The sequence below is a fragment of the Balaenoptera ricei genome, chromosome 10, assembly GCF_028023285.1.
Source record: "Balaenoptera ricei isolate mBalRic1 chromosome 10, mBalRic1.hap2, whole genome shotgun sequence".
NCBI lineage: Eukaryota > Metazoa > Chordata > Mammalia > Artiodactyla > Balaenopteridae > Balaenoptera > Balaenoptera ricei.
The window spans coordinates 12,678,417-12,702,297 of NC_082648.1; the positions used below are offsets into that span (position 1 = coordinate 12,678,417).

Genomic DNA, 23,881 nt, shown 5'->3' on the forward strand with positions numbered 1-23,881 from the left:
TCTTACCTGATGCTTGAATCCTAACGTCTCTGTTTAATGAATCTTGACTTATGTTTTAAGTCTGTCATTAGATAACATTTATTGAGTCCCTACACTTGGCTAGTTCAAAATAAAGATGAAATAATTTATAACACATGGCCGCCATTCTTAAAGAATCTAATAGGACCCAGTGGAATCAGGACTTCACTCACATAGGTTGCACAGGAAATAGTTAAGGGCAATAGCAGGTCAGAGAAGGGATAGAGCATCAAGAGACAGTCATCAGATAAGGCTTCAAGGAGAAAGTAAGACTTTTTCTTTAAGATGATCAGAAGAGAAGAAAGAGTACACTGAGGGGAAATACATGAGTTGAGATAGAGTAATACCTGTGTGATGGTCAGTGGGAAGACTGGCTTTACGGGGCAGCAAGTCTGTGCGGGAGAGATGGTGGCGATGAGTAGCAAGTGGCCAGTGTACGTAGAATCTTTAACACTTGGCATATTTGGATTTGACACCATAGACATTGATCACAATAGATCATTGCACAGATAGGATCTAACAGGAGCAAAGTGGTGTTTTAAGACCTTTTAAACCATCACTGGCAAAACGAAGAAAGAATCAAGTAAGAGGCAGGGAAAGGGAATAAGGGGCTGTTGTAATGAATGCTAAGTGTGATGGCAAAAGCCTGGATGTGCAATATAATAAAAGGAATAAATAAAAGGAAGATATGAAAAGAAGTATTAAAAAATAATGCGATCTGAGACTGAGAAGCAAGAGGAGAGCCTCAAAATTGTCAGCTTAGACAATTGAAATAATGATGTTGCTCAGGACAGAATCAGGGGTAGGAGGAAAGCAGAACCGATTTGAGGAAAGGCAAGGACTCCACATTCCATTTTAACCTTATGGAGTTGAGGTTAATAGTGAGATACTTGGGTAAGAACAGATGATAGGTGATGGGAAATCAATACGTAAAAAGTTGGATCCAGAGATTAGGATCTGGGCAATGTTCATATCAGATAACTAAACTGATTTTATCTACCCATCAGGAAAAAATATATAGATGTCCTAGGGATTCTAATCATAGTCCGAGAAACTCACTCCGAGGAGCAATTCCACAGTGTGTATCTTTTAAAGAGACATAGCCCAGGCTCAGCCTAACAGATCATCTATCTCTGCCTCAGACAACCTCACGCTTGCTTCCAAAGATCCAAGTTCTGCAGGAGTCAGAATCACTGGAGGACTTAGTCTCTGACTCATAATGCTATTAGCAGTGACAATTACGAAGGATGTAAGAAGTGGAAGTAGACTTCTGTGTTTCATCAACAGTCTTCATCATAGGGCAAGTGAGACGATACAATGTCTAGAGGAATGAACAATTCATTGCAAATGAGAAAGGGGTCCTGACATCTATTGTGAGTTATACTTGCCCAAGACCAACTCATTTATTTCCTCTGTCTTGTGCCCAAATTTGTCAGGTTGCCTCTGGAAAGGAAAATGCTTCTTTTTCAGTTGGACACAAATTTAGGTTACTGCAATAGATCACGTCAAGAATGATTCTGACAAACTTCTTGGTTCTGGACCTGATGATGATATTCCAGAAAGAAGGTCCAGACCTTCCCCCACAAACACATAACACTTGTCAAAAGAGTGAAATGGCTTCTAGGGCTTTTTTGCTAAACACCAGGAGCTGTAGGACAGACTTGGGAATGTGAGGCAGATAATGAAAAGAAATCCAAGTAACAAGCAAACAGTGTGGAGAGCTGTCTGTCAGGGACATGCTGATGGGCAGAGTATGCTATTATGTGAACCTGACAGCAAGATGTTTATCCAAACAAGCAATGTCAAGGAGATCTGACAGCAGGTAAGAGGGACCCTGGCTTAAGAACTTGGATTCAGGCATAGCACTTTGTGTACTGGAGGAACTTGAGGCAAGGGCAATGCTTAAAGGACACCGGTGCAAAGAGGGGACCAGGAGAGATTCAGCAACTGGGAACAAGACAGCAGACCACCTCCTAGAACTGGGGAACAGACAGGCATTGGTATCAAGCCTACAAGTCCAGTGACTCAGTTACTGGAAAGGCATATGAAAGGGCACAGATAGAATGGTTTACTTAACTAATGGATTGATTTATTGATCAAAATTAAATGTCTAAAAGAATAAGATAAAGAAATCAGTCCTCTAACATTTTATCAACCATCCGGTCCTCTTCCATCAATCCTCTTCCTTAAAAAATCATATTATCTCTTTAGCTTTACCCCTCTTAATTTTGACTAAATTTTCAAGAAGCCATTCCTCTGTCTAAATTATTCCAAACAGTCTCCCGAGCAAGGAAGGCAGGTTTTTGGCTCAGCACCAGACTGAATCTCCCCATAAGAAGGGAGCACACCACTTTCATTTTTCTCCGTCTTTTCAGTACAGATTTTTGTTTCTCACCCAGAAAATTCAGTATCATATGGGCAGTGCTAACTCCAGTGTAGATGACACAAAAACTATTAATAGATTATGTCTATAATAAAGCTGAAGTAGAAAACAGAAGTGTTCCAAAAAGAGAAGTATAAAATGAAAGATGCAAAATATTCTGCCTTGCAAGTTAGATAACCGTCTTTGTAAAAGGACATATTTCGAAAGCAATATACACTCTTTATGGTGCTCTTAACTACCTATATTTGGAATTTTTTGCCTATTTTTTTCTGCTGATTAATGAAGGAAGGAAGAATATTTTAGATTAAATTAATTTTTTTTTAACTTATCTTTGCTCAGAGCCAGCTCCTCCAAAATCACTCTTTGCAGTGAATAAAACCCAGACCTCGGTGACTTTGCTGTGGGTGGAAGAGGGAGTAGCTGATTTCTTCGAAGTCTTCTGTCAACAAGTTGGCTCCAGTCAGGAAATAAAACTCCAGGTACTGTATGCTCGGATTTTCCTTTTCTGAGTTAATTTTGATTAAGGCTCATTATCCGAGCAAAGTGAAAATCTTCTCTTTCTTTGAATGATATAAAATGAAAATTTTCATGTGCACTTTTGGTTTTCAGTGATAGAAATTTAAAATTATTCTTAGAGCAAGCCCAAAATGTGTCATAACCAACTTGCCAGATCACAAAGTTTATTTCCATCTTTGTATTTATCTTTTTTTTTTTAACATCTTTATTGGAGTATAATTGCTTTACAATGATGTGTTAGTTTCTGCTGTATAACAAAGTGAATCAGCTATACATATACATATATCCCCATATCCCCTCCCTCTTGCGTTTGTCCCCAGTTCTTTGCCACTCCAGGTCATATTGAGGTTATATTGAGGCATTTTCCTATTGGCCATTAAACTGATGGAAGGGATAAAGAAACTGCCATATAAAATATAATTTAACAAATATGAACTAATTGCCACTTATGAGAAAGGCATTGTATGGGACACAAATCACAGAATCAATACTTGCCTTCAAAAAATGTTTTTCATTTAATTGTGGATATTTCACTCGAGTAGAAATAATTAAAATAAAATATAAGTGCCAGAAGAGAGATCCATACTACCAAGAGAATTTAAAAGAAGTTAGTAAGGAGGACGATTTTGTTTGGGAAAATGAACGCTGAGAGAGCTGATCGTTAAAGCTTTAGAATCACAAATAGCAGATATGATGAATAGTGAGTTTTTCACGAGGTTAAATTGAATGGAAGGAGAGAAATGGACCTGGGTGAGTAACGAAACCACAAGAAAAAACTATTTTACAGCCAGACATGGAAGGAAAAGGGCAAATTTGTGAGGGATGTCACAAAATACAGTGCAAAGACTAATACTATGAACATGAATAATTGATGTTTTTTAAATAATGCAGTTCATGAGATTGAAAAGAAAAAAGGATTTCTGGGAGTATGAATCTTTTCATATGAGTGTTAAGATAATTTGCTTTGATTTCTTTCCCCTTTTGATAGTCTGTTCTACAAATGTATCTCTTTTTGATCTGTACTGAACAGCTGAATCTTTTTTCTATCCTAAGAATCCTTTTGGAAAATAGCTACTCTGCCAGTAGTGAATTTTCTTCTCTGCAACTACAGTAATGTCTCCCTTTAAGAAAACAATGGTTACTACAGCTGAGTCCTGTTAGCAAAAATCTTTCCTTAGAATCATTCTTTTATGGGATCATGAAAGAGATGGGAGTGGGAAATCCGTGCTCATGGCTCTCACCTCTTTAGGCAGAGCTGTTTTCAGATCCTTGTTTTGAAAAAGAGTATTATGCTGCCTCATCTTTTTATACTGTGCAGTTGTACTTATCAGTGTCTGGCCATTGGCCCACCAAATTAACAGCTTCTTCTACTCAAGAATAAGTTAATATTAAAAGTTTTGGAGAACACAAAGTCTTTATGCCTTTGGTGGATGCTATTTAAAAGCCGAGAATGCAGACAAAGGGGACAGTGTTCTTAATATACATAGATCTACTACAAATGAAAAAGATAAAGACCAACAAACCAAAACAAATATTTCATAGAAAATAAACACAAAATGTTCTCAAACATAGAAAAAGATGATCAAGCTCACTCATGGTGAAAGAAATGCAAAATAAAACTATAATGAGGTACAACTTCCACTAATAAGATTAGAAAAGCTCAAAAAGTTTGCAAATTTGTTGTGTAGAAACTGATGTAAGGAAACAGGCATTGTCACACACTGATGGTAGGTGGGTCCCTTGGAAAACGTCTATGGAAGATAATTTGTCAATAGCTTACAAAATTAAAAATATATAACTTTTTGAGCCAGCAATTCAACTTCTAGGAATATGAGTGGTTGTATATGTATGTATATTCATACATACATACACACACATATGCACACAGGTTTTGTGTGTGAATGCATATGTGTATATATACATACATATATTAAATGAGTGTGTGTACATATACATATGTTCCCATAATTGTGAAGTTATATTCATTGTTGCATTGTTAATAATAGCAAAAAATCAGTGACTGCTTAAACATTTATAAATAGGGGACTGGTTAAATAAAGTATGTTCTTTCACTGGATTTCTATGCAACTCCTAAAATGAAATAGCTTTATCTGTGCTAATATGGAAAGAGTGGCAAAATATACTGATAAACAAGATAAAAAATAAGCAGAATGATGCGTAAACTATGTTAGCACTTACATTTTTAACTATATTCTTTTATGTTTATACATCCATAAAATACAGATGGGAAGAAAAATAACCTACCTGACAACAATGGCTGCTTCCATGGAAGAGAATTGGGTAGATGGGAAGTACAGAAAGAAAGAAATATTTTTCACTGCTTCCTCTTTTGTTTTTTAAATTTTTTACTCTGTGTACACACGTTACCTGCTCGACTATGAAAAATACTGATAATTTAAAAACCAAAATAGATGAAGATAACATAACATTTATCTTGTTTTCTGCATCTCCAGGAACCGATTTCTGTTTCTTCTCATGTCGTGACCATCTCCAGCCTCCTTCCTGCCACTGCCTACAACTGTAGTGTCACCAGCTTTAGTCATGACAGCCCCAGTGTGCCTACATTCATAGCCGTCTCAACAATGGGTAATTACAGGCATTAGTGGACTCTGGTGTCTTTGGAAATTATATCTTTCCGGATTTTCCTTAAGTTTTCTTTTTAAATATATATAATCCATCTTTTTTTAAAAATAAAACTCAGCTTTCATTGAAAAATTCCAAGCTTTGAGTTCAGGGAGACTTTAATTCCAATCCCTAACTGCACTTAGTAGTTATGTGATTTAGGGAAAGATATTTACTCTCTCTGAACCTTTGTTTTTTCATCTGTAAAACTGGAATAATAATATGTACCTTGTTGAGTTGTTTTCAGGCTTAGAAATAAAGTACATGAAGCTCTAGCACATGCTGTCTAAATGCTAGTTGTTATCATCTATTTCATCATCCCCCATCATCCTCTTCAGTGGTACCCACAGTACCCTAATCAGGTCAGGTGCATCTATTCTAGCCTTGACCTTTAGCTGTCACTGATCAGATAATGGTGAACCTAAATTACTGGGTCAAAGCAGAAAAATTTCCAATCAAGCAGAAAGTATAATTGGGGAAATTAGATATTAATGAAAAGTCCAGAATAATGCTATTTCCTTATTCTTTTTCTGAGTTAACATTATTTGTTTTACTTCCCTACTTGAGTCTAATTCTGTAATCTGAGACCCTCTCTGAAGCTGCCTGTAATAAAACCACTCTTACCATCACATTATCCCTTTACTGGTTCGTTTTCATTTACATAACATTAATATGTTTTGCCACTACATCCAGAGACCACTAGAACAGACATTTTTATTTTCTGTTTTTAGTTTTTGCTTTTTCAGAAGTGAGGGCAAAAATGGACCTGAAAAGTATATTAATGGTCTCTCATTTTGACATCCTTTTACATTTTCTAAAAATACTTTAATGTTCATGATTCCTTGTCATCTGTACAGCAACCCAGTGAAACAGGTGATATTATTAAACGTACTTGCAAGTGAGGAAAATGAGGCCAGAAGAGACTGGTAAAATAGCTTCTGCAAATGGCAGGTAATAGTCAAGCGAACTTGAACAGTCTCTTCTGACCATGAGTCTAATGTTCTTTCTGTTCAAGCACCTCTACCCATAAAATGGAGCCAAGATGGCCCAAACAGAAAGTGGAAAATACCAAAAGCCTTAGAGATTGCGCAGGCCCGCCAGTTCTGTGACTTTGTGACCAATGCAGAGGATGGTATCTCCTCTTTTCCTCTGGTCCACTTTTAAGAGTTTTATAAAAATATTTGATCTACATTCCCACCTTTAACATCTTGGTCTTCCAGATACTGTGTGAAGTAGACAATGTGTAAGTGCCATTGAAGATGGATCATAGAAGACCTAGTATATGAGAGGAACCCCTGTTCTTAAAGACCCTGCACCTTATTAATAAGTTTAATCTCTTGAGTTGTGCAGATGGAGAAACCTCTAAACATATGGTTACAGATCATCAGAATGCCTACTGCTAGCGATGTGTTAAGTGCTGCAGCAGATGGCAGCTTGCTAATGCCTTTTTCATATACATTATTAGTTGTGAGGGAAATATACAGCTGTGCTTTCTGACTTTAAAGTCATGGGCATAAAATGAGAGCCTGCCCCTCTCTAAGCTTTTGAAAATGTTAAACAGTGATAATACATGATAATGACTTCTAGGTTTTTTTTTCAAGTGAACCCAAACCATGGCAGAGGCATTCTTGACATTTCACAGTTTCCTTTGATAAGAACATCCTGAATATGGGCCTTTGAAATGGACTCAATTCTTCCAGCCACCCAAACACTATTTGTCAATCTACTTTACTACGTTAAGAGTTGACCGGGAAGAGGCCATTGCTGGGAAGAGGCCATTGCTGGCTCGGAGAAACATCATTGTTGCTGTTGATGTTATCATCATAAGTTTGTTAGTCTTAAGGTCAGATGAGAAACAATGAATGGTTCTGTTAGTTTCCATGTCGTGGAAGCTACAATGAACATGTATGGCTTTTCTCTTTAGTTACAGAGATGAATCCCAATGTGGTAGTCATCTCCGTGCTGGCCATCCTCAGCACATTGTTAATTGGACTACTGCTCATTACTCTTATAATTCTTAGGAAGAAGCATCTGCAGATGGCTAGGTAAGTTGTGTTTTGCTCATCTTTCACCCACAGCCTTTAAAATATTTTTGTTTATCATACACGTGTGGCTTTTGCAGACCTAAATTGTACAGCAGTGAGTTTGCTTGCAGTTTCTATTTTGTGTTTTCTAAGTAGACTTTTCAATATTATTTTAGAGAACATTACCATTGAAATAGTAAAGCAAAAGATTGTTTGTTTACACAAAGTCAGACCTCTTACTATCAATCTTGTCATCTTAAGTAGTGCATACATTGGGATTCATTCATTATATTTGGATACTTCCAAATATATTTTGGAGTAAAAGAAAGATCTATGCCTACTCAGTACAATTAATGAAAGGAGTTAATATATATGGAGACCACAAGAAAGAAAAAAATCCCTTCCCTCATTAGTTCTGTTGAAGCTATTTTAGCAGAAAATATTTTTAGAATTTATGATTAGGTCCCTTCAAGTCCCCCTATTAGTTCTATTCTTACCCAGGGCTGCAGGCAGTTTCATTTTTCTTGCAGTTAGGGAAGTCTTTTGATTTATGATTTTGTTGATTCCCTATTTTCTTTGACCACTGATGCACTTCTTATCAGAGCACATTTGCAAGTACTTTCTGTGATCCTCTATATTATCAAAACAATCCACCAATTCTCTTAAAAGAAAAAAACTATTGCCTAGTTGAGTGTTACTGGGTTTGGGAAATTTGTATAAAGTTTATATTTGCCCGATGCTAGCCTGCTGAATTGTCAATTAACATCCTTCTCCTTTCTCAGAGTTCTATCATTTACTTATTCATAAATAAACTTATCCATCTGATAATGAGTCAATCACTGCCTTAGATAGCACAATCAAAGAAAAATCAGAAATCCAAGCTGTCCACTAGGAAGTTAGCACCCAGCTGGAAATACATGAATAAATATATTTAAAGGTATAAACTGACCTGTAGCAGAAAGGAGATAAAAATGGGATACCATGAAAGTCGAGAAAAGGGATTAGTTCTGAATATAAAAATCAAGCTTCATGAGTGCTAGCGTTTGAACAAATCTTAGAAGGATAGGGAAGGTGGTGGTACGGCTCTGAGGCTAGAATATAAAGCTCTGAAATTACACTCCTTGGGGTCAAATCCTAATTGACAACCTACGCGACCATGTGCAGTTCGCTGAAACTTCATTCATTAATTTAACAAATATTAATGGATACCTGCTGTGTGTCAGACTCCCCTGGATCCTTGGGACATGGCTGCATCAAAAACAAACGAAAATCTCCGCCTTCATAGAGCTCGTATGCTCGTTGAGGTGGTAGACAAGAAATAATAAAGATGAAAGTAAGAAGATTCTGTGGTGTGTTAGCAGATGATAAGAAAAAAACAATAGAGTAGAGTAAAGGAGATTAGCATTCAGGCATGAAGGGGATGAGAGGAGCTCTGGAAGGCAGGTAGGCCTCACTGAAAGGGTGACATTTAAGAAAAGACTTGAAGGACGTGAGGAAGTTAGTCATGTATTATCTGGAGGAAGAGTGTGCCCAGTAGAGGGAACAGCCAGAGCAAAGGCCCTGAGGCAGAAGCGCAACTAGCAAGTTCAAGGAAGAGGTTCGTGTAGCTAAAGCAGAGGAAATGAAAGGAAGAATAGCGGGAGATGATGTAAGGTCCTATAGGGCTTCATAAGCCGTTATCAGGACTTTGGCTTTCATTCTGAGTAGAGGGCAGCCATTGCAAAATTTGGGGCAGAAGATCTGACTTATATTTTAACATTTCATTTTGACTTTCATGTAGAAAAGAGTCTGTATTGAGGCAAAGGCAAAAGCTAGTATATTAACTGGGGGAGTCAGTTAATCCAGGCAAGAGTTGATATTGGTTCAATCCAGAGTAGTGGCAATGGAGGTAAGAAGAAATGATCAGCTTCTGGATATATTTTGAAAATAGAGGAGTTTACTAACGGGATTTGCTAGCAAATTGAGCTTGGAATGGAAATGATTAAGAGTCAAGGATGACGCCAAGGTTTTCGGTCCTACCAACAAAAAGGATGGAGTTGCCATCAACTGACATAGGATTCTAGGTGAGGATTTCCGAGTTGGGGGAACATCAAGACCCCAGTTTTGGAAATGTTAAGTTGGAGGTGACTGCAAGTGCAGGTGTGGAGTAGGCAGATGAACATAAAAGTCTGATGTTCAGGAAAGAAGTCTGAATTGAAGATATACATTTGGGAGTTCTTAGTATACAAATGGTATTAAAGCTGTAGACTGGATGAAACCTGGGAATTAAGCGTATATTAGAGAATAGAGCACCAGCACAATATTAACTAATATTAACATTTTCAGAGAGAAAATAAAAGGTAATGGCAAAAAAAGAAAGACTGACAAGGCATCCAGTGGAGTGGAGGGAAAACTAAGATTGTGGTAGCCTGGAAGCAAGGGAAAGAACATTTATCAAAAAGAAATGATAACAACCCCACATTAGTGGATCGTTAGGAGCAATCCTGCAGTAACAGCATAGTGTCATAGGAAGCATGCAATAAATGTTAGCTCATAATAGTAATAGTGGAGGGAGTGGTAACAGAAGTAGAAATGGAAGTAGTGGTATTTATGACGGCATTATTGCAGGAACATCCTTGCGATGCATACAGCAAAATATTTAGGAGAAGCGATTCTACTTCAGCCAGCTGGTCATTAGAGCAGAGATTCTTAACATTTTTTGTGCATGATTCTCTCTGGCAGTCTAATGAAGCCTGTAGATTTCTTCCGAGAATAATGCTTTCTTTCTCAGTGCATAAAATAAAACACATAGGATTAAAAAAGAAATTAATTATATGAACATATGGTAATCAAAGTATTCAGAAAACAAATGTGTTATATGCTTCTGTATTAACACATTAGATAACAATATTTAGTAGAGTATCTAAGCAACCTCATAATTTCATCAGAGTGATGACGATGAACAATATTTCAATATCTGCAGCAGGTCTATTGTAGAAAAATATCTTCAATTTCTATTAGCAAATCTCACAAGTGTTGATGATGTTATTGGGGCTTGTTGCCTATTTTAATAATTGAAATAATGGTTAAATTTCAGTTACAAGTTGTGAAAATAAAGATGTACTTTTTTTCCCACATATGTTCATAGAGCCCTAAATTCTATCCTAGGACCCCAGATTACGAACCCTTGAGTTAGAGAGTAAAATAAATGCCATATACAGGAAACTGACATAGGAAAATTAATTGATGATATCTAATTTATAGTACATGCAACACAAAATAATGAAATGTTAGTGTATTTTTCTTTTTTAATATATTTATTTATTTATTTATTTATTTATTTATTTATATTTGGCTGCTTTGGGTCTTCGTTGCTGCGCGCGGGCTTTCTGTAGTTGCGGCGAGCAGGGACTACTCTTTGTTGCGGTGCGCGGGCTTCTCGTTGCGGTGGCTTCTCTTGTTGTGGAGCAGGGGCTCTAGGCGCGCGAGCTTCAGTAGTCGTGGCTCGCAGGCTCTCGAGCTCAGGCTCAGTAGTTGTGGCGCACGGGCTTAGTTGCTCCGCGGCATGTGGGATCTTCCCTGACCAGGGATCTAACCCGTGTCCCCTGCATTGGCAGGCGGATTCTTAACCACTGCGCCACCAAGGAAGTCCCTGTTAGTGTATTTTTCAAGGAAGAAAGTTATCCTTAGAACACTCAAGTTAGAACAGGCAGATAACTGCAGTAATTAGCACATTATGCCAATGTCAAAATCTCTGCTTCAATTCTGAATAAGTCCATCAATTTCATATAGAGGGAAAAAATGAGATGTATGCACCCCAGTGAGCTATGTTATTTATGCATGATATTAAACAAAAGGTGGAGAAAGCATGAGAATTATATTGACCTTTTTCCTCCACTTCTGGGGAAAAAAACTAACAGCATTTTCTATTGACTCTGCAAAAGCCAATCTATTTCAGTACGTATCACTCTTTTCCTCTCAAGTGATGAATAGTATGGGCATCACAACATGAGAGGAAAATTTTGAAGGAAGAAAACAATCCAGTTTGATCCACTATCATTACAGAGAGGAAATCAAAATGCTATAAAAACAAAAAGTATTTGCTAAAAATGGAAAACCCTTAGTCTATCTAGGAGAGTTTCTATACGTTACTATTGAAGGCTTTGTAAAAAATATTCTACCTCACATAGTTCAACGATTTATGTTAGGATCACGAGCGCCCTTTGGTAAGCGTTGTGAACTGAATGCTTCTGGCTTCAAATAACTTGATTTGGGTGTGTGCGCCCTTGTGAAAAATTGTTTTATTTTTCTATATTGCATTGTATCGGAAAGAGGAATACATGCAACTTATATTAGCTTTTTAAAAATTTAATGCTGTGATGATTAGCCATTAAAGACTCTCTTTCATATCAAGGTAAAGAGTGCTCTGTTATGCACTAACCTTGATTTTGTGGTTCCTTTCCAACAGGGAGTGTGGAGCAGGAACTTTTGTCAATTTTGCATCCTTAGAGCGGGATAGAAAGCTTCCATACAACTGGTGAGTATTGTTTCAGAACAAGTCTCTAGATGGCTTACCTATGCTATGTGTGCTCTAAACTTGATTGTACTATCTTTGGGTGATAGATGGTTTTGCCTGATTATCCTTTCATAATTTTGGTGATAGTGGACTTCAAGGTGACATCTTCTTCACAGAGCATATTAGTGTATGTAAGTTTAATTCAGGTAAGAAGGAGAGAAAATGAGGTAGTCTGCTGTGTATTCACTATATTACACAAAGGACTGATGCAGTTGTACAAGTTGCCCACAAGTGGGCTGAAGAAGGGTTAATACAGGAGCCTCATGGAACAAGCGTGGTTGAAGGCAGGAGGGGAGACTCCAGGGAAACAGTGGGAGACAGAGCAACATCTCTATTTAAAACTCACATTTCAGTGCCTGAGGATATGAGCTACCCCTTCTGTCCAAAAATCAAGCAGAAGTATACAGCCCAGGGCTCTCAGCTCTTACACGTACAGGCAGATAAACATCAAAGCTAAGAAAGTTCCCTGAGAAACATAGCCTCATGTTTCTTTATGCTTGAGTATTAAGGAGGGAGGATGTATTCTGAGAATTAAGAAAGCATTGTCATGAGACTGAATTGGCTGACGTTATAGCTAACAGCGATCCATGGGAATTAATATATATATTAATATATTAATTAATATACAGAGCAGTTAATACCCAACAAAATTGCTGATTAACTAACCACTTACTATGAAGCCAGCACTGCTTACGTGATCTAGTTGGTTTCTTTCACAAGCAACCATGCAAAGCACATTTAAATATATACATTTCATGTTAATCCTCAGTAAGTGATTTTTTTTCTGTTTTCCTAACTCCCCAAAAATGGTTACTCTGACAGAAATAAATATATAGAGACAGGAAATTTTAGCCACAGAATTAATGAGGGAGGAATGACCTTACTTAAACTGTAGATTCTACTTCCCTAAGTGGGACACTAGTTGAGATCCACTCTAGGTGAAAAATCTAGGTGAAATAGGATTCTCTTTAACCAGACAATATGTTGTACTAGTCTAAAACTTCAACCAGAATGGAATTTTGCTATTCATATCTGATTAATTCAACTGTCAAGAGAAACCCATAAACTCTTGCTGGTAAAAAGTTAGAAAACATTTCTAGGTTTGTTCAGATGTAATTAACACCTTTTCCAAGATTAAGAGACTGACTCACTGATGTTTGTTTCTTGCCTGGCCTACCCTTAAAAAAGGCCCAGTCACAGAGTAGTGATGAGGGGCCCATCTAGGAATTGATCCCATCATACTTGTGACTCAGGAGAGCTACGTATTGACTAACTACACAACTGGTCACAATTTACGGAATTTATGAGAGACCATTTATGGGAGAACTGAGGCAAAAGAGAATTCATTTCAGGACACTTCTATAAAATTAAGAAAATTCTCTTGCAGCTCTGGGCAAAGACAGTTTTGCCAACACTGGCATTTTCTCGTTAACTGAGAATACGTATCTCAGTGGAGATTTTGTAATAACTAAAGTGACACAGTGACTTCATTTTTCCCCTAATTCTCAGAATAACTATAGATACAACCATAGACTATTTTAAAATCTGCATTAATAAGTGTTCTATTTTTCAAGTGGTCTAAATATCTGAAATTTGATTCAAACCAGGCATTTTAAATTAACAGTCTGCATTAGTGTTAATGTGAAGCTAAATAATTTTGCTCCCACTCAACTGAGTATAAGATTAGAAACTAGGCAGCTGATGAGCTACTTATTTTAAATGAATGGTACGTGGGTGTCATACCTCTGTTTTAAGGATTATTTTTTGGAAGTGATGTATTAATTTATACTTAAAATAATATAGAAAGTCACACCTAACAGTGCAGTTTTATAAGAATGTGTCCTGAAAGCTTGTTTACCAAAATCAGTATACACAGACTAACCATTTGTATTCCATACACAAGCTGCTGTTAGTTATCAAATGATGTTAGATTTCTTAAAATAGGCTTAAGCATCGCAAGGGTAATACCCAAGAATAAGACTCGAGATAACTGATGAGGCATTTCAGAGCCAAATTTAACTGAATGCAAAATGTAATCACCTAATAGCAGGCTAATTGACACAAACCAAGTTGAAAGAAATATGTCTGATTACAATAAGATGTGAATAAAACTGGTTTTGGCAATATTATAGCACTTAAGTCCTCACGTTTACATTTCAGAGAATGGAATAATATTTAATTGTAATTAACGTGCTTGTCATTTTAATTGACCCCAGTAGGTAATTTACTGATCTCTGTTCACAGTTTGTATTACTAACTCTTGCCACTTTTTCATCTTTACATCTGTTATCTATTAATGCTCACAGGCGTAGGAGTATATTTGCTTTCTTAACCCTGCTACCCTCATGTCTTTGGACTGATTATCTTTTGGCATTTTATATTAATCCTTGGTAAGTGATTTTTTTTTTTTTTTTACTGTTTACAAAGTCTTTAAAAGTTAGCTTTCAAGAAGTAAACCAAAGGGAAAATCCTTTTTAATGATTTTATGTGTTTGAAGCATGTAAAATTATTAATTATGTATTGAAATGGATTAAAGCAGCTAATGGTACCCAGATGTTAACTATAATGTTTTCCCAATTGAATGTTCTCCTTGTGATGTTCTTGGCAAGCTTTTCTTCCATTTATTGCTAAGTTATTTGTTTCTTCATTGAGTCAGTCCATGGCCTCTCATCTTTATAAATGATGCCTTTCATTTTTCCCACCATTTCCGTTGATTAGCTCCCTATTTCCAAGAAGGAAAAAATGCAATCAGGTAGAGAAACCCAGAATACTATGTATTTAGGGCCTTCGTGTTTTTATAATAATGCTCACTCAGTGAATATTAAACAACTGACTGTGTGCAAGCCTCTTTGTATAATCCTCTCATTTAATTGTCCACACACCTCTGCAGAGAGTATTATCAGCACCATTTTACAGATGTGGAAATAGAGGTATAAGGAGACTAACTATCTTAACATCACATGACTATATAGAAAATTCAGGTACTAAACCCAAGTGTCTCTGAAATCTATTCTTTCCTCTCTAAAAAGCAGCCTCCTTTAAATTCTTATTTTCTTGACTTTTAAATCATTTTAATAATCAAATCTCAAAGAGTATCCTTTACAGTTTTTATAATATATAATAATAATGATTTTCATTTCTGAGACTAAAGTATCTACAAGGGCTGTTTCTTTTTCTGAGCCATAAGTAAAAGGGTAGCAGTTTCCCAGGGGGAAAAAAAATCATTGTCCTTAAGTGTTAGTTCATGGTGTTTAGGTACTAAATTATGTACAGACAGATCCAGAAACCTGGACAACTTGAGAAGGACTCAGAGAAAAGCAATAAAAGTAGTTCATGGACTGGGGGAAAAAAGTTCATGGAGGGTTGGGGGCAGAGTTCAAGATTTAAAGCAATCCCGAGAGTTAGCTATTCAAAAAGACAATTGATCAAACATTCTTCGGCTTCTCCGAAGACAGAATAAATACAGTGGGCAAAGTTAGAATTTGAGTTGCAGTGGGAAAAGAATAAAAGAGAACTTTATCACAATGGAGATTGTTAATACCAGAATCTATATTTTCTTTAAAAGAGAGCTAGGTGAAAAACTTTTGAAATATGGTAGGCACTGATGTATAAGCAATAAATTCAGAAGAATGTGCTAGATGATGAGGACCCCTTCACCATTATTCTAAGTTGATTCTTAATAACAAGTCTCCAGTATAGGGCTTCCCCATGGTCAACCAATATTTTAAGTATTTAACATCACATGATACACAGAAATTCCATCTTGACTTTCAAAATATACATTTACTTTGAACTTAACATCTACTGATCATCCTCAAGTATTCTACCTGTCATTAGAATACTTGTAGCCAATACCGTTAGCGTACCCTCCACAGATTTCAATTAAAACAAAAGAAAGATGCATATAATGTTATATTCCTTTCCCTACTTAATTCTCTAACTTTTCTCTGTCATTTTCCATAGTTTGTTTTAAGCTTATATCAGGCAGGCCTATGCTTGTTTGTATGTCTTTCTTAGTAGGTCCCCCTGATGAACACATATTTTGGAATTCTAGCAACTCCTTCAAGGTCTGCTATTTATAGTACTGATCAAATAACATGAGACCCAAGTTAGGGGGGAAAAGAAACCCTGCAGTAGTTTTTAGAAGAATGGTCCTGAGACTGAAAATGGTTATCTCCAGGTGAGAAGAGAAGGCAAAACATAGAGCCCCAGACTTTCTACACTTTTCGTAAACTACACATATATTAACCAATGAAAAGATACCGAACATAAACTGTTTTCAGCCCTAGACTTGTGCTCTGCCAGAAATAAAAGAGGTAAAATTCATGGTCCCTGCTCCTTCAAGTCCAACTCAGTACTCTCACAAATTCACCCGAATTCCCTACTCTTTGCTACTTTTCTCTACATCTAATAAGTTGTGGATATTCTCCCCTGCCTTCATTTGCTACATAGTCTTTTAAAATCCTCCTCTAGATGTGTTTGTCTTCATATTTCACCCACCTGTTAACAACCACCCCAAGAAACACAGCCACACTCTCCTTTCTTAACACTGCCCGGCTTTGTCTCTAAACTATCAACTTCTTGGAAAGATATGTTCCTCTTGATTGTCTAAAATCCACCTGATGCCTCTGATGGTTGTGTGGAAATCCAGAGACTCTCTCCCTCACTGGTTGCTCAAACCTTTTCCCAGGTGGTGGCAGAACCCATGTGGAGCCTACGTGCCCCATTGGCTTAGTCCCAAGATTGTATTCTGCCAGGATTTCTGACTTTATTGATCTCAGATTGTATTTCCTGTTCAAAGAAACCATCTCAATTGGACCAGCTCTATCTGGATTCAGTGTTGTTACTCTCTTTTTTTGCTATCATGGTCACCTCATGCTCTATTCACGCATTCATCTGTCTGTTCTAAATCCTCAGCAGTGGGCATTTTAAGCATGCTGCAATATTTAGTTTAAACTGCTCAGCTTTACTCTTGTTGTTGTATGTTCAATTCAGAGAATGACATAACTCTAAAGACCTTTTTTAAGATGTGGGGATGATTTTCGTTTAGCTCATGAAAGAGTAAGTTATGCTTAGGAAATTGTGGTCATTTAAAGTTTTTGACTTTACAGTTTTTGGTTTTAGTTTTTGTTTGCTTTTAACCATTGTGAACCCCATGTCTCTGCCATTGCCTCGTATTCCTCTTTGGAATGAATTTCATTCTGGCAGGCTTTCCAAGATGGTCATAACCATGAAGAACTTATAAAGAATGCATCTTAACTTCTTGACGTCATTAGGGTTTTGAACCTAATCTAATATAAGTGAAAGAGAAAAAGTAAAAGAAGCACATCATCCTGTATGCATATATACTGTATGTCGGATGGGTGTTATTTATCAGTTATTCAGAAAGTCTTTCACAATGATAAGATGATGTCTTCAGCCTCACCCAAAATGCTCACTGTGGCATGCACACACGCGAGCTCTTTCCATAAAGTGCTAAAGTGAAAATTGCTAGCAAAACCTGAACTTACATGTTTAAAAGTGAATTTTCCCTTGATTTGAGTCTTAGGATCAGCACAGCAATTGAAAATGCGGGAAAATTCTATCAGTGTTGCTGTGGCGTCTCATAATTCAGTCCTGTCTTGTACCACAGCCTTAAGATACAAGAACCCTTTGGAATGTTCGGGAATTCAGCAAAATCTAATCAGAACAATGAAAGTTGTACACAAATCATGAAGACATACACTTAAGACAAGAGGTCATGCAAAACATGTGGTAGAATTTCATATTATATTTAAGGTTCATTCAATCAGTGAATGAGACTGAAAGAAAAAAATACTGCCTCTCTTCCATGAATTAGGTTTCCACACAGCTGTGGAATAGTAGTGACTTAATATTTCAGCACTGAATTTATTCAGTGTCACCCTACCACATATATTTGTTTCTTCCCAGTTTCCCTTAAAGTCTGCTTGGGTTTGGAAAGGTTTTGTGTTTTTCTATTTTTAATTTCACTCTGAATCACAAAATATGTTGGCAGTCTCCTGACATTATCAGAACTGTTCCTTATTATGCTAACATTCTGTTTTCATCAACCACTAAAGTAATGGGCTCCTACTATGCGAAGTAAATGTAAGATTCCTAACGTTAACTAAATTAGCATCACAAGAGCAGAGTAAAAGAATGATTCAAGAGGTATACCATGACAGTGGTCTTTTGGGGGGATGAGGGAGAGGTGAAGTAAAAACTAGAATGTCTATTACCTCTAAACCCCAAGTATGGAAAACCAAGAGAGGATGAAGGAGAAAAAATAGGACAAGAACTATTAAAATGTATTGTCTTCACTCAGAATTGAGAAGAAATAAAAACCATCTGAAACTAGAAAAGGAAAACCAGAAACACCACTTGCCTTTATGGATATTTCCTTTGCTGCATTACTTCCTCTCCACCCACAAGTGCCATTTCCCCAGTGGGATCCCTCAGGAGCCCAAGTCTAATATCAAATCCTTAATTGCATCATTAGAAAAAATTGTGAGGATGACATAACAAAGATGTTTTGTTTCAATTCAATTAAATAGGCATTTATTGGCCACCTGCTAGTGTTCCATTAACCATTAACTGTGCTCAGCTCTGGGGGACAAAGGACAGTCTAGCAAGGAGCACATATACAGCTGATGGTCAGACCACATAAGAAATACTCATGAACCAAGTGCTATGAAAGCCCAGAGGAAGTAGTGCTTCATTCTGCCAAAGGCTTTCCAGAAATGGGGGTACCCAAGCATTCCTAATTTTCAATATAAATAAATATTTTGGCACCTAAGAGTACTCAGATCACAACTGGCTATTTACTATCGATTGTTTATGTTCTGAAAGTCTGGGTGCTTCCGTCAATATTTCAAGACCTTTGAAAATTGCTTATAAAAATTGTCACACTCAAACATGTATCAATATCATTTATATAAGACAATCTAAACACAGTAATGAAGCCCTTCAGCAGATACTATCTTAGCATTAGCTAACTTAGGTCAGTTATCTTATGTGTTGGTAGAAAACAATTCCCCTTTTAATAAAAACCCTAAAAATATAATAAACTGAAACATACACTAGTATTACATGTGTCTGAGCTTGCAGACTAGTAATGAATTAAGAACAAGCAGGTAATAGGTATAGATCTTCAGATAGCTAAAACACTAGTTCAAAACTGAATAAGAACAATGCCGTAATAGAATACATAAGACACATGACAACACTGATAGCACAAATTCACATTCCCAATGAAAATGTCCGAAAACGTTATTTTATTCCTTAATTTAAAAACCAGTATGTCCATCCTCCCTCCACCAGTTCTCACCTTTATTCCCCAATTCTTTCCTTTTGCCTGTAGAATCTGGAGTATTTAGACAGGAAATACTTCTATATATTTACAAAGCACTTCAGCAACTTAATCACCAGGAGCAAGAAATTATATTTCTAGAATTCAGTTTTTTGGCAAATCTAAAACATAAAGTGTAGGTATGCTCCAGAAATCTAACAGAGTTTTAAAACATGAATTTGGAATTTTTATCATTATCTTCTCATTTAAGGGGAAGTAATTAAACAAACCTGAGGTATGTTTAATAAAAATTAAGTAAAATAGCAGTGCCTGATGTAATTATTTAAAGCTCTTCAAGTTTAATCATTACGTTCATCAATTCTTTTGCCCAGATAAATTCGCCTCTCTTTTCTTAATTCACAGGAGTAAAAATGGTTTAAAAAAGAGGAAACTGACTAAGTAAGTTTTTCTTACTATTTCACTTAAAAATATTCTTTATAATGATCTTCACTTTCCAAACTGAAAAGATTGTTGTCTTTAAATAGAAGGGATGCTTAAGAAAGAGGCAAATGCATATTAAAATAGCTAAGCTATTATGCGTAGGTGTGTTTACACATATGGATGGCAGTGACCACCAAGAAAATGTACCAACAGATACCATGTCAGGAATAAGGAAAATTCTTACCACGTGAAATCTGAAAAAGAATGGGTTGTTAGGAATTACAAGTCTTACAGAAGGAAGTCTACTGTTCTAAGTCTATAAGGAATCTAATATTTAGCTACATCAAAGTAGTACAAAAACCTTTACCATTTTGTATCTTCAAATTTCGTGCTTATTGCAGGGAAAGTCTTTTACTCTATTTGATGTTGTGACAAATACTTGGATAAATGCTGTCTCAGGAAATCTTTATAATAAACAGAAAAGGATAATTACTTTAGCTAACCTGTGGTTTCACTTATCTACTGAACTGTTAAGTCATAAGAGTTATAATTCTGATGGGTGAAAATGAACAATCAGTTGATTTCAAAAGCCTAATTAGAGTATCACCTCCAGGCCTTTAGTTAAAAACTCTTCATGTAAAGAGTGGACCATTCCTATAAATAGAGTTCATTCTTGCTACTTGCCTGGGATAGAATATTGGTGAATTCATTAAGGAGGCAATTAGGGGTCCCAGCCAGATCTATGGTATCTGCGCTAATGGATTACATAATACAAGAGAAGTAGAGAATGGTGAACTTTGTCTGTAAAGTAGACACACTATGGAGAAATGGCCTTGGATCTGGATATCAAGCAGTGGATAAGCTTCTACAAGCCATTTTTGAGGGACTCCTCCCATCTTTCCGTTTACTTTCTCTTTACCTTTTCTCTTTCACTCCAAATGCCCCCCCACTGCCACCACCGTGCTCCTTGGCTCCCCTTGCCCCTTGCCCCTTACCTTCATTCCCCTCCTTTCCTCACCTCCTCTCCCTCTAAACCTTTGTCCCACTGATGGATCTCTGCCCCTTCCCAGTTTTCTTTCTCTTCTCCTTACCATTCTCCTCCTCTCCCTGATGTTCATTCTTCTACTTCCTGGGTCCTTCCTCTGACTCTCTTTCCCCTCTCCATCCTGCTTTTGCTTTTTCTAACCCCCTTTTTCTAATCCCATTTTCCTCTTAATGAGATGAGAACCAGAATCATTAAGTCCAACTTTAAGGTCAATGCACTGCTCAAAGACAGCAGGGAAGGATCACCCCACCCCGCCCCCGTTTAGCTGTTTCTTTTGGAAAGATGGCAAAGTTGAATGAAAAAGCTTTTAACCAGGAGTCCTTCTCCCTGGTTCTACCCAGGGTTCTCCAGCTTAGTAGCCCTGAGATCTTGAACTACTCATTTGACTGTCTCAGCCTTGGCTGTCTCTGGAGTTCCATCTGGAGTATGGGGCTAATGTTGTCCATGTCTACCTTAACCATCAACCGAGCAAGATAATTCATAAGAATATTTAGGGTGTTTTAAGGGTACAAGTCATTCATCTTATCATTATTAAGTAAAACCATTAAAATTTGAATGTATTATCTGGGAGGTATAATACCCTTAAAAATCAACTAAAATCTTAACATAAATTAATCTATCAGATTAGCTAATTGACAACTTTGAACAAATATCTATTATATACTTTGTATTTGCTAATAGGGCATAAGACCACAGATAGATGATATAAGCTGAGTAATTTGCAGTAAGACGAAGGGAAAGGTCAACTCTGTGGACCCTGTCAAGGTGGAAAGGCTTGGGTTAGGTGACAGTGCGGCATCCTGGAGAAGCTCAGGGAACAGGTTGACACAGGTAGGCTCTAGAAGAGATAAGCAGCTAGAGAAAACCACAGGGAATAAAACTGAATTCTTATTCAAAAAAAAACAAAAAACAAGGAAGAAGGTGAGCACTTCTGCTATTGATGCAGAAACATAAACTCAGATGTGTTACTTGATTATCCTTCTGAACCATTTTGATATGCAAGGCTCTGAACACAACTCTGAGAGAGAGAGAGAGAGAGAGAGAGCGCGCGCGCTCTGGGAGCTCCCTGGAGAAATGTTTCCGGCCAGGACCCTGCCTTTGCTCTGGGAAGACAGCGCAGCACAATTCCTTACACTTGTAAAGCTGTTTAAACTTACATGTTTCTGTGATCTGTAACATACTGTGTGTCAACCTTGTGGTGTAGGTATCACTCTGATTTTTCATCAGTGAGCATGTTAAATCTCAGAAGAGTTAGGTAAATAAAGTAAAACTCTAATTCAAACAGATCTTCAGACTAATCCTTTGTTCTTTCCCATAAACTGGAGTTTTCTAGAAACAACACATATACCTGTGAGTGTATGAGTGTGTGTACATGTAATATTTTACTGCTAAAGTAAAAGCCAATTAAAAATCTAGAGGTTTCTCCTATCCTCAAGGAAGTTTAATATATAGGGCTCTCTTTTTAATTATAATATATTAGTGACTGGTAACTTCAACCAAAAAAAAAAAAAGAGTGCTAACCTCTGGGGAGTAAGAAGAAAATTGCAAGAAAATTGTTCATGTTTGAGAAGTATGGTGTTAAACGCTATATGACACCTATCAACAGGATTTTTAAAACATACCTTTCTTTGTATTTGACAAAGCCCGGTGCAACTGGATGACTTTGACGCCTACATCAAGGATATGGCCAAAGACTCTGACTATAAATTTTCTCTTCAATTTGAGGTGAGTGAATAAAGTTTTTCCTACCCTCTGTGGGCAGGGGAATTGGCAGCTTTGTACCAGTGCCATTTCCCTGCTCACTAGGCAGTGCTGGTGGTGTGGTTCATAATGGGCAGGATGGCAATTGGGCTTGGGGGTACCTAATGTGCTGGTTCAGAGCCAGGATGTCAACCCTTAGTTAGGAGGTTAGGGCTTGGGTGGCACGAATGAAAGAAAGAAGAGAGGAGATGCAGGTACTGGGGGTACTGGGGTGAACAAACACGGTAACAGGAGAAGTTTTCAATGGTAACATTGAAAACCAGGGGGATGGAAAGTGCGGGGAGAAAGCAAGCTGCGGATTGAGATCCGGAACAATTTCTCTTTCAGGGGATTTTTAGTGTGTTTCTCATGCCACTTAGGACACAGTAAGGGTGGATGGAGGATGAATTGGACCCCTTTGTCTCCTGAGCGTATAAGAGCCTGGTGTCTCTTTTGCTGTAGGACTCTTGGCATTCTACTGTACATGTCTTTGTGAGGTTTTGTTTTCTTTTCTTGGAGGAATTGGAGAAAGAGAGTTACACATGCTTTGTGTAAAAGAAGAACAAAATAGGCAACATCTTTTTCTGAAGCACACATATTTCTTTGATTCCAAGAACATGTGTCAGAGTAGATGGAAAAGGGTCTAGGATCTCAGTAGTGTGAGGGATACAACTGGTCCTCAGGTTTTCTTCCCACACATTTCACAGCTCAGAACATAGTCTGGATAACCTCCCATTCGTCAGGCTTCCAGCGAGGCTCAGGGAGACCAGGGAGAAGGGAAAGATAAAGTGACTTTTCTAAATTATGTCATTTTTTTAAAGAGCCTTAGCTGCTTTTCCTGTGAAACACCAGGTTGTAGAATGTAGCTGCTTTCTCCTCATTATCCATATTCATTTCTTCTTTCCTCACATCAGCCAAGGACAGCTTTGTTCTGCAAGAATCAGCAGGAATCCTGGTATGGATATTCATTCTAACAGGGAATTTAAGGATGAGAAGAATCTTATACATTTTCAAATACAAAGCCCCCAAACTATCACCTGTGTCATGAGAAATGCCACATAAAGCCTGGCTCAGTCATCCATTGAACGCAGGTGCATGAGAAATTATAAATGCTACACCAAATGCTATAGCTCGAAGAACAGAAACTCAATTTGAAATGGAGATCTATGGTGAGGATGGCATTTCAGAAGAGTATACCAATGAAAGGACGCTTTTTATAAGAAAACAT

General features: G+C 37.2%; 1 protein-coding gene across 3 annotated transcripts in view; it reads left to right on the forward strand.

The window, feature by feature from the left end:
- The window catches only part of PTPRO (protein tyrosine phosphatase receptor type O), a 233,484-nt gene that overhangs the window by 178,181 nt on the left and 31,422 nt on the right, over positions 1-23,881 (forward strand). Inside the window, exons 13-19 of one of the 3 annotated variants that reach the window (XM_059935363.1) lie at positions 2,741-2,880; positions 5,392-5,524; positions 7,485-7,605; positions 12,032-12,100; positions 14,446-14,529; positions 19,851-19,886; positions 22,557-22,638. In XM_059935363.1, coding sequence (XP_059791346.1) covers positions 2,741-2,880; positions 5,392-5,524; positions 7,485-7,605; positions 12,032-12,100; positions 14,446-14,529; positions 19,851-19,886; positions 22,557-22,638 — 665 coding nt within the window. The remainder of the gene's footprint in view (positions 1-2,740; positions 2,881-5,391; positions 5,525-7,484; positions 7,606-12,031; positions 12,101-14,445; positions 14,530-19,850; positions 19,887-22,556; positions 22,639-23,881) is intronic. The other 2 variants (XM_059935361.1, XM_059935362.1) reach the window with 2 other exon arrangements.